The sequence below is a fragment of the Canis lupus genome, chromosome 11 (genome assembly GCF_048164855.1).
Source record: "Canis lupus baileyi chromosome 11, mCanLup2.hap1, whole genome shotgun sequence".
NCBI classification, from domain to species: domain Eukaryota; kingdom Metazoa; phylum Chordata; class Mammalia; order Carnivora; family Canidae; genus Canis; species Canis lupus.
Window position 1 is genome coordinate 50647335 of NC_132848.1, and position 12829 is coordinate 50660163.

At 38.8% G+C, this 12829-nt stretch overlaps 1 protein-coding gene across 1 annotated transcript in view; it reads right to left on the reverse strand.

Annotated features, from left to right (window-relative positions):
• Positions 1-12829, reverse strand: part of SRBD1 (S1 RNA binding domain 1) — a 189737-nt gene that overhangs the window by 169880 nt on the left and 7028 nt on the right. The window contains exons 3-4 of the mRNA XM_072768227.1: positions 12127-12307; positions 4502-4867 (exon numbers count right to left, since the gene is read on the reverse strand). Of these exons, the coding sequence (XP_072624328.1) occupies positions 4502-4867; positions 12127-12307 (547 nt within the window). The remainder of the gene's footprint in view (positions 1-4501; positions 4868-12126; positions 12308-12829) is intronic.

Genomic DNA, 12829 nt, shown 5'->3' on the forward strand with positions numbered 1-12829 from the left:
AATAATATTTATACTTAACTGGTTAGGAATGAGAGTAAAGTAAAAAAGAAGGCGGTCTCAGGATTTTTTTCAATTCTAACACTTAAATATGAGAGGCACTTTTTGTGACTTGTTTCAAGCTAACATTTGTATAGAGCTTATTATGTTCTCAACACTTTCACATATTCAGAATTAACTCAAACTACATGAGACAGTTATTACTCCCATTTTATAGAAAGAAAAACTGAGGCCCAAAAAAGCTAAATGAATCGCCCAAAGTCTACAAGCTACATTACCTTTTCAAAAATCTGATTTGTGTGCAAAGCAAGATGATATTTTGGGGGACAAAAATACAAATTAATCAAATAGCCTCACTTCTCTTCCTGAATCAACTGCAGATAAAACCGTTCCTTTATACTGCCCTCTGGTGTCTAAAACTTCTAACAAAATGGCCTTCTCCCAAAGTATCCTGAGATTTATTTTTCCAATCTATATTCCCATTTCCTGAATTAAAAAAGAAAATATCTGGGTATCAACAAACTATAGCCTTAATCGTCCTGGCAGCATCTATGTTTTAAAAGAACACCTAAATTAAGTTCTACTCATTAGAATTCTAATGAGTAGACTTGAGAGAAAATTTTCTACTCAAAATCATTTCCCAATCAGCAGTTGAACACCTCCTTTATGAAAAGCTTTTGATTCCTGCTGTTCTCTTTACTCCTGCCTATTTATTATATCACTTAATTTATCACACAGAAGCTTCCTTAAAGACTGCAAAGGAAAAACTATGCTGTTAGAAGTCAGAAGGGTGGTTACAGGAAAGGGGACAGGAGATTGGAAAACCATATAAAAGGGGCTCGTTGGGTACTGGGTAAGGTTCTGTTTCTTGATCTGGAAGCTTGTTATTTTCAAACATTCATGAGCTATACACTTAAGTATATATATTTCAAAAATAGGTATTTTAAAGCGCCCATAACAAATACCAGCTAAATCAAAGAAACAAAAACGGCTAATCCAATTGTTTTAACTTAATCCCTCCTGGAACAAACAGGTAACCTGTTAATGGGTGGTGTGTGCTTATATGCGGAAATACAGTGAGAAAGCCAACTCAGAGATACTCAAACCCCCTTTCCATCTCACTTCTTTCCCCAATTTTGTTATCCCATGGTCCTCTTCACCCATATCATTTCCCATTATCTCTTGCAAGAAAAATAGCTAATAAAGAAGGCTTTGCTTGCTTTTCCTCCCTAATTTAGCAAACTTTACTAACATATTATATGTGGCTACTCTACTCCCATACTCCCAGGCCCCTCAAAATAAAAAGACTATAACAGCAATCACCATTTTGAAGCATTTAATTTTCTAAAAACTGATTGTAGCTAGTTACCTCTTCAAATTCTAAAGAAGGTCATGGTATTTGCATAATTATATAATGTTCTTTAATGAAAATTAGTTTCTGATAATGACCACACATTTGCAGTGTGGGGGAAAGGGCTGAAGAATAGGTTGCCTCCGTTCAAGGGATCTGGAAATTCCCAAAGCCTGATTAAGAAATGGCCACAAAGTACGTTTATGCATAAAGTCTAGCCCTTTCATGAAGATGGCACTGAAGGTGAAGAACAAAGCCCCTGCCCCTCCCAAAGCCAAAGCCAAAGCCAAAGCAAAGGCTTTGAAGGCCAAGAAAGTGGTGCTGAAAGGCATTCACAATCACAAAAAAAGATCTGCATGTCCCCTACATTCCAACAACCAACACTGCATCTCTGAAAGCAGCCCACACAGTCTCAAAAGGGTGCCCCCAGGAGAAATAAGTTTGATCACTATGCCATCATCAAACTCCCTCTGACTACCGAGTCAGCCATCAAGAAAATAGAAGACAACAACACACTTCCCTGTGGATGTCAAGGCCAATAAGCAGTGGATAAAACAGGCTGTAAAGAAGTTCTATGACACTGATGTGAAGGTCAACACCCTGATCAGGCCTGATGGAGAGAAGAAGGCTCCTCTTGTTCAACCGGCTCCTGACTATGATGCTTTGGATGTTGCCAAAAAAATTGGGATCATCTAAACTGAGTCCAGCTGGCTAAATCTAAATATAAATTTTTTCATCCCAAAAAAATAAATAAATAAAAATAAATAAAATCTATAAAAAACTTAAGTACTAAAGTATTTTAGGGAACTGTATTCCCTTCCCAAACAAGATGGTGATATTCCTGAAAAAGCAATAGACTTTTCAGAGTTCAATAACACACTGTGAAAGCAGCAAGGGGCCATGCGGAACATGAAGGAAATATAAGTGACATTTCCCACTTGATCAATTAGTAATGATTAATAATCTCTTTACAATTAATTTCCATCAACAATTTCTTCCTAACTAGGTATCTTTCAGGATTTCCCCAAAGAACTTGGCCACATATTTTGTGGCAGATAATATGCCTATCACAGGTGTTTGAATGACTGGTCATCCAAAGGCTAGAGGCCTTCCTGACTGTCGGACTCTGCACTGGTGACTCTCACTCTTCTCTCCTACACCTGCCACTGTTGTCAACCATGTTTGGAAATAGGAATGCAGTGCCAAAATAAAATTACTCTCTGCTGTCTATGGGGGAGTAAGAAAGGAAAGGAAAAGAAATCCACATATACCACAAGAATAGTCTAAAAAAGTAATTCAGGTTTAACAAGGATGACTACCTCTGGTTATAAAAACAACAACAACAACAACATCAACAACAAAACATATAAAAATCATACCCAAAGTTCCCCGGGCAACCCCTAAACCCATCTAGAAAATGCTGAGCTTACTAGTTGTCAGGTTGCTCAACCAAAATAACAGCTGTAGTTTAACCATTTTTCCTAACTCACAAGTAAGGTGTGCCATATTCCAAGAACAGGCTTGTTTGAGCTGTCAAAAATCACTCCCAATAAGAAGGAGGAGGAGAAAACAATGCTTGGAACTGAAAAGAAAAAAAAAAACTGAAAAAGTGCCTTCAAGTCCTCATGGTTTTCCAATTTCTGGCTCAAGGCCTTTGGGAGACTTGACCACACTTTGTCCCTTCCATTCTCTGAAAGACCTCTGTGTCCCTGGTAATAAACTCTTTTCTGTTTCAGTTCATTACAAGTAGGTTTCCATTACTTGAAACCAAGAGATAATGGGCTAAGGAAGGACCATTTCATCTCCTTCTCCGTTACACAGATTAGGAGATGGGTGTGAAGCAAAGTGTCATAGGGTAAGTAGCCCTAAACCTTGAAGAATTTATCTCTGCATCTCAAGAGACTTCATGGTCTCTGAAACCCTCTTCCCTCCCTCCTGTTCACCGTCCACTAGAGGCAGATCTATGTTCACAGCAGAGAAATAAGCTTCTAAGTGTTAGTGAAAGGAAAGGAAACACATCCACCTGCCCCTAGGAGTCTGGACTGAAACTAAACAAGGTGTCTGCATTTTAGGAAAGCTTTCAGGTGAATCTGATGCAGATGGTCTATGATCCATCCTTTTAAAACATGTCCTTGTGTGGGAGTGGAGTAGGGAGAAAAAGTTTCAAAAAAACATGTCTTTGTAGACCTAAGTGAATAAAGATAAAGATGGTATATAAAGGAGCCTAATTATACACGGTTTAGTTCAAGAACAAGAATGAAAAGAAAGCTCTGAGGCAACATTTTATTCCTTAGTGGGCCAGAGAAAAGAAAAATCATAATTAAAAATTCCTGCTGATGTTCCACTAATAGGTTATAGAAGAGACAACACGGGGGGAAAAAAAACTCCTCTGAAGAAAAAGGTAACGTGCAGACAGTCCCAGACTGGGAAGTAGTATTAGGAGCCAGCAGAGGCTCCCAGGCTCTAGAGCAGTAATTCACAGAAAGGGAAGGAGTACCCATCAGAATCACCATGAGACAGCCAAGAAGGGAAGTCACACTTCTCTACCCTGAAAGGCACTGCCATAATTAAGTTTGAAATGTCCCCAGAATGTGTTGGCATTGACAAAAGGTTGAGAATCACCATTTAAAAGTCACTCTTCAGGTCTTCTCTGTCATCCCCAAAACCAACCAAGAAATGGCAAGAAATCCAAGGCAGCTCAAGTTGGAATTCAGATAGTTTTCCTAGGAAATTTCTAGACCTTGTTTACTGTATATTACAACATTACATTAAGAATTAGAACAGTACTAATGGCCAATGACCTAATTACTCACATTGCTTTTATAGTCCAAATTCAAAATAAAACCTTAACAATGAATTTATGAGGGCCCAGTTTGTTGGTGCAAGCTCTGTAGAGTACATGTTCACTAAAACACCATGGCAGAGATCCCCCTCACCTGAGGTCACAGCTCTTAGCTCAAGATCTGATGATAATGAGCTATAATATAAAATAGTACACCTAGGATAGGAACCAATAGATGAGGTCTCCAGAAATCACTAGCAAAACTGAAGAGACCTGAAAACTCCCAACCCTTTCCTTACCCAGTGCCACTATCTTAGTCAAAAAGAAAGGAACCTAGTGAACTAAAATGACAAGAGGATGACTGCACATACCTGTACTATGTCCCAGTTCATTTCCACCTCCTCTTTAATGTTGTTTGCATTTGCTGGAAACCTCACAGGCTGCCCCTGAGGACATGTTTCAGTCTTCATTTTCTTTAAAGGGGACTGACCAAATGTGAAGTCATCTTCGCTCTCTTCCTTCTTGCACACACCTTCCCACAAGGTGCTTGTGGATGGTGTCTCTGCAGTGCTGGCCCTGTTGGATTCTTCATCAACTTTCAGCTTTTTGATCCTCTGACCTGCAGGTGACTGACCTGAATTCTTCCGTTTTGCCTTTGCTGTCTTCAAAGTCTTCACGGTATCCACTTTAATTTTTTTGTCTTCCAAATCAACATCAGCAATAGCCACAGAGTTATTCTATCAAACCACAAATAGAATACATGAGAATTAAAAGATAAAAACCAAGTGCTCTGAAATATTATTCAGCAATAAAAAAGGAAAAATTACTGACACACACAATAACCTGGACGAATCTCAAGGAAACTATGTAGAGTGGAAGTGGAAAAAGGCAATTGCAAAAAGTTACATACTTTATAACTTACATAACATTAATGGTTTATAATTTATATAATATTCCTGAAAAAATTAGTGGTTACTAAAGGTCAGAGACAGGAGCAAGGGTTTGGAGGGAGGTGGGTATTACTACAAAATGGCAAATACTAGGCAGTACTAGGGATCTTGTGGTAACCGAACTATTCTGACTGATGGATACAACACATATGCATACAGATGACAAAATTATACAGAAGTACACAAATAAGTGGACAAAAAAAAATTCTCTTAGGAGAAATCTCCTAAGATCCTTGGATTTTATCAGTGTAAATATCATGGTTGTGATATTTTGTTATAGTTCTGTAAAATGTTACCATTGGAAGAAATTAAAGGGTACACTGCCTCTGTATTATTTTTTACAACTGCATGTGAATCTATAATTACCTAGAAATAAAAAGTTTCACTTTTAAAAATGAGTAAAGGATAAGTCTATGCATGCTGGGAAAACCAAGATTTTAAAGCTTGCAATCAAAAGTCAACCCTTTGGGGGAAAAAATAACACTTACATACTCATAAAACTCAATAGGCTATACCTGACACCAATTTATGCAGAAGCCCAGGGAACAGAAAACAGAGCAGAGTAGTGTCAGGCATTTTTCTTTAGGAGGAATCTACATAATAGTCCACACTAGTGTCTAGGGGCCACTCTCTCCACCACCCCTACCCCTCATGACAGCTCAGGTGTGAAGGAATGACACCTGGCATTCATTTTGGCACTGGAATGGTAAATAACATACAGACCCTACCTGTATGGAGTTTACAGTTTCACCAGCTAGCCTGTTTTTGGTTAACTAAGTAGATGTAGCTAGCACAAACTCAAATAAAAGAATTCTCAAACTATTTGTCAGTCAAAATTCAATTTTCTCTCCTATCAAGTATTTTCCCAGAATTATTGACTACTAAAAATCCTGGGAACTACCTAAAGAGCATCCCCATCCTAATACCCACCTACCACCACCTAACCTGGAAATGATGTACATTAGATAGCCCTCTGAGTATTACATTTTTAGCTGAAACATTATGGATAAGAACAGAGATATAAAAATAGAATGATTCTGAGGTCCATAAGAGTTAATAATAGCCTGATCAAATGACTTGACATAGCCGAAGAAAAAGGTGTCAACTGTACAGAGGGCTGTTAACCATGTAGGAGAAGAAAAAGAGGAACTATAAAAAGCAAATACCATCTATGATCAGCCATTCTTCTAAGCAACGTACAAAGAAGAGGAAAGCTTAGCAAATGGACTATGAGTATTTTGGTCCCAAAGGTAAGACAGCCCTCCTGTGAGATGCATACACCAGACTACCTTAGATTCATGCATTTAAAACATGTGATGTCATTGTGACAAACATTAATGCCTAGAACACAGCAGGCGTTCAATTAATCCAAAAGAATGGATTTTTTTAATTCCCCCAATCTGGATCCATGCTCAATGAGTAAATTTCTGATTCTTACTTAAATGCCTACTTACTTTAGCCTCTGAGGACAGTTATCAGTCGGAAAAATTTCATATCCTTGTGATTATTATATCAAATCATTAATTATTAAAGCAGCACTCTGTTTTTATACATCCTTCTTATGAGCATGGCTGAGATAAAACCACCCATGAGAGACATATGTGTTCCTGAAATGCTCTCAAAATCATGTTGCTAACTTAGAATTCCAGTTCCATCATGTACTATCTGCTACCCATAAGGAAATCACTTCAGATTTCTTTCCCTGGCTTTCTTATCTATAAAATCAGGATAGTTATAGCAACTGCCTCGAGTAGTTGTTGTGAGTTAAGATTTAAGTAAGCTTATGCAACCCAACTGTTGAGCATGTTGCCTGGCTGATGGTAAGAACTAAAAATATCTGTAGACACCACCATTATTACCACCACTATCATATCTAGACAATCTCCTAGGAGAGGGAAAAGGAAGTAGACAAAGAAATGAAGAAAATGTAAAATGATCAAAAGGAAAAAAAGTCAACAATCACAAAAACACTTAAAGTTACCCTCTTTGGACCCTTCAGGCAAGATTTACTGAGTGTTTCTCAGTGTTGTCCACAGAACTTTTTAGGGGATTTGTCAGATCAAACTCTTCACAATAATGCTTAAACATGATTTGCCTTTTTTTTTTGTTGACATTTCGATGATAGTACAAGAGCAATGGTAGCAAAACCCAAGGCAATGGCATCAAGTAGTACTAGCAATCAATGTTCCCTTCACTGACAAACACTTATAGTAAAACAATGTGAGTTTAACAATGCAGTTAAAAATTATTAAGTTTTAGGGGCAGCCCTGGTGGCTCAGTGTTTTAGCGCTGCCTGCAGCCCGGGGTGTGATCCTGGAGACCTGGGATCGAGTCCCACGTCTGGCTCCCTGCATGGAGCCTGCTTCTCCCTTTGCCTGTGTCTCTGCCTCTCTCTCTCCCTCTCTGTGTCTCTCATGAATAAATAAATAAAATCTTTTTTAAAAATTATTTTTAAAATTAATTAATTTAAAAATTATTAAGTTTTAATATTTTATTTATTCATGAGAGACACAGAGAGAGAGAGAGAGAGGCAGAGACACAGGCAGAGGGAGAAGCAGGCTCCATGCATGGAGCCTGACGTGGGACTCGATCCCGGGTCTCCAGGATCAGGCCCCGGGCTGAAGGCAGCGCTAAACCGCTGCGCCACCAGAGCTGCCCAAATTATTAAGTTTTAGTGCACCTTGCTGGCTCTGTTGGTAGAGCCTGCTACTCTCGATCTCAGGGTTGTGTATTCAAGCCCCACATTGAACATGGAGCCCATATTAAAAAAATAAGTATGAGGTTTGGCGCCTGCCTTTGGCCCAGGGCGCGATCCTGGAGACCCCGGATCGAGTCCCACGTCCAGCTACCGGTGCATGGAGCCTGCTTCTCCCTCTGCCTATGTCTCTGCCTCTCTCTCTCTCTCTCTCTGTGACTATCATAAATAAATAAAGAAAAAAATATTTAAAAAAAATAAGTAAATAATTTTTAAAAATTATTAAATTTTAAAGTTTCAGTCCTTGAAAACATATCTTTTTTTTTAAGATTTTATTTATTTATTTGAGATAGAGCAAGGGAGAGAGAGTGAGAGTGAGTACAAGCAAGGGAAAGGACAGCAGGAGAAGGAGAAGCAGGCTCCTTGCCAACAGGGAGCCCCATGCAAGGCTCAATCCCAGGCCCCTGGAATCATGACCTGCGCCAAAGGCAGACACTTAACCAACTGAGCCACCCCGGTTGGCTGAAAACACACCTTTTTAATACTGTATGCTGAAATGGTCAGTATACATAAAATACTTCTGCTGTGTGGCAGTGTATACAGACGTGCAATGGTTGTCTTGAGCAAAAGCTCTTATGCACTCGTTTCAATTGTGAACTGAACCAGCTTGTTTTTCCATAAATCACCATTTTTACTTGAAATAATGACTGATGAACGATCGTTATTCAAACTTGGATATCTGGTGGGCATTTTTTTCAGAAATGAACTGAGACTGTCATTTTAAGGAAACATTTGACCAAGAGTAAATTTCAGGCTTTAAAAGTGAAAATTTAAAACAAACAAGTAAATAAATCAATGTGAAAATTAGAATTTTGGAAAATTTGTATCCACTGTGAACTTGCTTCCCAACACTGTGATGAGACTGGAGGTTATATTAACAAATGTGACTTTTTGACATCAGATAATAAAAGATCCTCACATTTGGAAGATCTGCATAAATCAATGCACCAATATTTTCCAAATGACCAATAAATGTCACAAAATCATGAATGAGTAATAACAACAAATAACAACACAAACCAATGGATTATAATGTAATAGAGCATAGTTAAGTTCATTAATATGGTTTCAGATTCCACAATGAAACAAACTTTTAAGAAACTACCACTTACTGAGTTTTGGTAGTACATCAAATAAGAATATTCATCTGAAAAACCTTTCAAAACACATCTCCCTTTTCCAAATATGTATCTGTGTGGAGGTGGGTTATCTTCATACACTTCAGTTACAGTCTAGTAAGTTAACATTAAAGATAACTGTAAAAATGTAAAACAATGTAATTCTTCTCACTAATTTTTTGCTGTTGGTTGGGAAAATATGTACTTATTTTTCATTACAATAAAAATTAGTTGCATTAACATGTAATAGTCTTTAAAAATTAATCAATATTTTAATTTCTCACTTTTCATTTTTATATGGTAAATATCAGTAACAATAACTCACATAACCAGAAGTTCCCTGGGGTCCTCAATAAGTTTTAAGAATACAAAAGGGTTCAAAGACCAAAAGTTTTGAAAAATGTAGATCTAAATCATTGAAAACAGGGAAATAGCTCTCCATTTTATGAAGCTCCTAAGCTTCTATAGCCTGTCTCAGCGACATACTTAAGTTTAGTAAGCCTCCATGAGAACATTTTTCTTCCTTATGCTCAACCTGAATCTTTGGCAGACTGAATAATCAAAGTTCATTTTCTTCTGCCTTCACTGTTTTTATCTGCCTTAACATTCCACATGGTTATTATGTAGCCTATGACTAAACTCAAGACTCCAAGAAGAATTTGACTATTCTTTTTGCTGTCTCTGAAAGTAGTCAACTGCCTAAAGCAAAAAAGTGGCTCCTCGTGTCTTTTCCAGTCAAATCAGTTAGCAAACCTTGGCCTTGGCTTGTGTTGTACTGGGTGAGCTTGATATATAACTGGAAAAGGATAAAGAGTCGAAGGGAGGCTTCTTAAAAATTATATTTAAAAGAACATTTTTATACTCTGTAGCAGCTGAACCACTGGAAGAAAAGTTGAAAAGAGAAAAGAAAGGGGGTGACTACAGACACAGAGACAACAGCCCCAGCAGTGGGATTAACTAACCCAGTGGGTGGCATGACCTTCACTGTTACAGGACAGGGGAGGAGGCAAATATACCTCACCTGGGTGTGAGGTCATGAGGAGCTTCATGTATTCTCAAATACATAGGAGGCAATGTCATCAGCTGAGAGGAGAAAAAGGAATTTAGGAAGTTTAAGAGAAAAAAATCAGGAAAACAAATGTGCCACAGAAAAAGAATGAGCCTCCCAGATATTTTCAGTGCAATGTTGAGGTCTGAGATTGTGAATCTAAAGGAAGACAAATTAGGTCAAAACTGTTCTCAGCAACAGTCAGCTGCTCAATGCTGGCTGAACAGAGGCAATGGCTCACCCCACGTCGGGACTGATCAGCCACGCGACTCAAGGAAAAAAGGGCAAAACTGGTGAGATGAACACAAAGTGGTTTCAGTAAGAGGTTATGTGGTCTAGACGAGGTAAGGTAGGGGAAGAGAGGGGCTGACTCTTAGTGGTCTGTGAAGCAGATGTGGTGAAGCACAAGAGTCCAAGGATCAGCTGTGGCTTTCCCAAAAGTCACCTGAGGAGCTTTAGGAAAGTAATATTCCTGAGGCCCAGGCCCACCCCCACCCCTAGAATTCCTTCCAGATTTAATGAGTCTAGAACAGGGGCTTTGGCACTGGCATTTTTTCAAGCTCCCTGGGGTTGAGAACTAACAAGATGTGACAAGGCTGTAAAAGTGTGGCCGTGAGGACCTCTGAACAGTGAGCTAAAGAACAGGAAAAGGTGAGATGATGCTCTGAAAGCAGGATGGTTGAAAAGGAATGTCAGTCGTCGAAGTTTCCAATAATGGCAAGATTCAGGGTGAGTTCATGAGAGGGGTGGTGAAGGCAGAGAAGATGACACAGTCTCTGGAGATGAGGAGGTCGAAGAACCAAGAACACAAGGCATAGGGAGTTCATCGTAGTGGAGGGTAAGTCACTAAGAACAAGAGCAAAATATGGGAGAGAGATGTAAAGTGGGGCTGAGTTAAAGTCTTCAATGAATGAAGAGGGATGGCCAGTGGGTTGGGAAATGCCAGCAACATATGCAGGAAGAGACTAAAGAATGATTAATTCTGTCTATGATGTTTGCTAAAAATAAAGTTATAAGGAGGCTACCAATTCTAGTTCTATCCAAAATAAGGTTTTCAATTATTTTGTTTGGTGGTGGCTACAGCAGAGCAGAACGCCAAACCTTCTTCTAACATGCTCAAAGTCCCTTCATTGAAGTATAAAATGTGTGAATTTTGGCAGTTCTGAAAGAAATTCTAAATCTCCCCAGAATGTTTAAGTGAAAGACTTCCTATCTGAATTCTTTTTTTCCCCTATAGTTTATACATATAACTGAGCATCATTGGAAGGATCAAAAAATCACCATGACAAGGTTCTTAAGCTATACCTTCCTGAGCTATACTTTAATGTTTAGAGGCCAGGCATGTGTACATTTACTGAAGAGAGGGATCATAATTTTTATCAGATTCTCAGAGTTTATATCCTAATACCAAGAACCACTGATAGAAGTTAGTGGTTAACCACTTTCCTAAGTTAGGCAATCAAGCTACTTTTAGGTGAAGCCATGCCGCACTTAATGAAAAATCTCCAAATTCTGCCAACAAGATGAAAGAAGTCAATACCTTCTCAGCTATAGATGAAGCCTGCTCACCCATTCAAAGGGTATTCAGTGAAAAGCTTATATGTAAATATGAAGAAACAGAGGTACTGGATAACTGGAGAAAGGCTGATTTAAATAAAAGCCCAATCCAAGGGCGCAGCAAAGTACACTGTAATGTTCCCTATTATACACAATAAATGTGTCCCTGGAAAGTCAGTATTCTACTGCATATTAAAAGAGTATTATTTCAAATGTACCATGGAAGCAGTTTCTTAAAGGAATATGACAGGGAATGATTTTGGAAATGCATAACTCTCTTTAATGCAATAGGCCTGTAATTTATTGTTGTTGTTGCTGCTGCTTTAATCCAGATTAGAATAGGTACAGTGTTTGCTTATAGCAAAATAGACCAATATATCAGTTGATAAATATTTTTTTCCCTCCAACACAATGGGTCTAATGGTAAATACTATTATGGCCCATGGTAGAGAATGCCACTGTGGTATTCTTTTTGTCATCCACCTGTTCTGTCCCACTCTAAGGACAAAGTAGCATCAACAATTAAGAAAGCACTACAGTGTTCCCTCCACTCAACTGAAGCACCTACCAGCTCCTCCTTAACAGCCACGCCTTCTGAGCCATCATTGATCTGTAGGGTGGTCTTCTTCACCCGTGGCACCCTCTTTGGTTTGGATTCCTTGGCAACAGGCTGCTTACGACTTCTGGGGACTTTCTTTTGGGGCTCCCAGGCACTATCTTCCTTGTCATCTTCTTCAGAGGCAGATGATCTAGAAGTAAATTGACAGAAAAAACTCTAGGAAAAATGAGGCCAAATGTTAAAGGCAAAAGACATGTTTCTTAAAAGAAGAATAAAATAGTAAGTGTTTAATATAAAATGGAGTGATGTGAGCACAGACTATGAACAGATCCTAAAACAAGAGTTGATCAAGGACCAATGTAAAAACAGACCCTGAGGGCAGCCCCGGTGGCTCAGCAGTTTAGCGCCTGCCTTCAGCCCAGGGTGTGATCCTGGAGTCCCGGGATGGAGTTCCACATCAGGCTCCCTGCATGAAGCCTGCTTCTCACTCTGCCTGTGTCTCTGCCTCTCTCTCTGTGTCTCTCATGAATAAATAAATAAAATCTTAAAAAAAAAAAAAACAAAACAGCCCCTGATATGCTATGAATCACAGGTCTCTCCATTCCCCCCCTCACCTACCCAGCACATGCACATGCGTGCACACACACACACACACACACACACAACAGAAGAAATCATTTATTATCTTATGCAATTTACCAGGTGGTGTCAC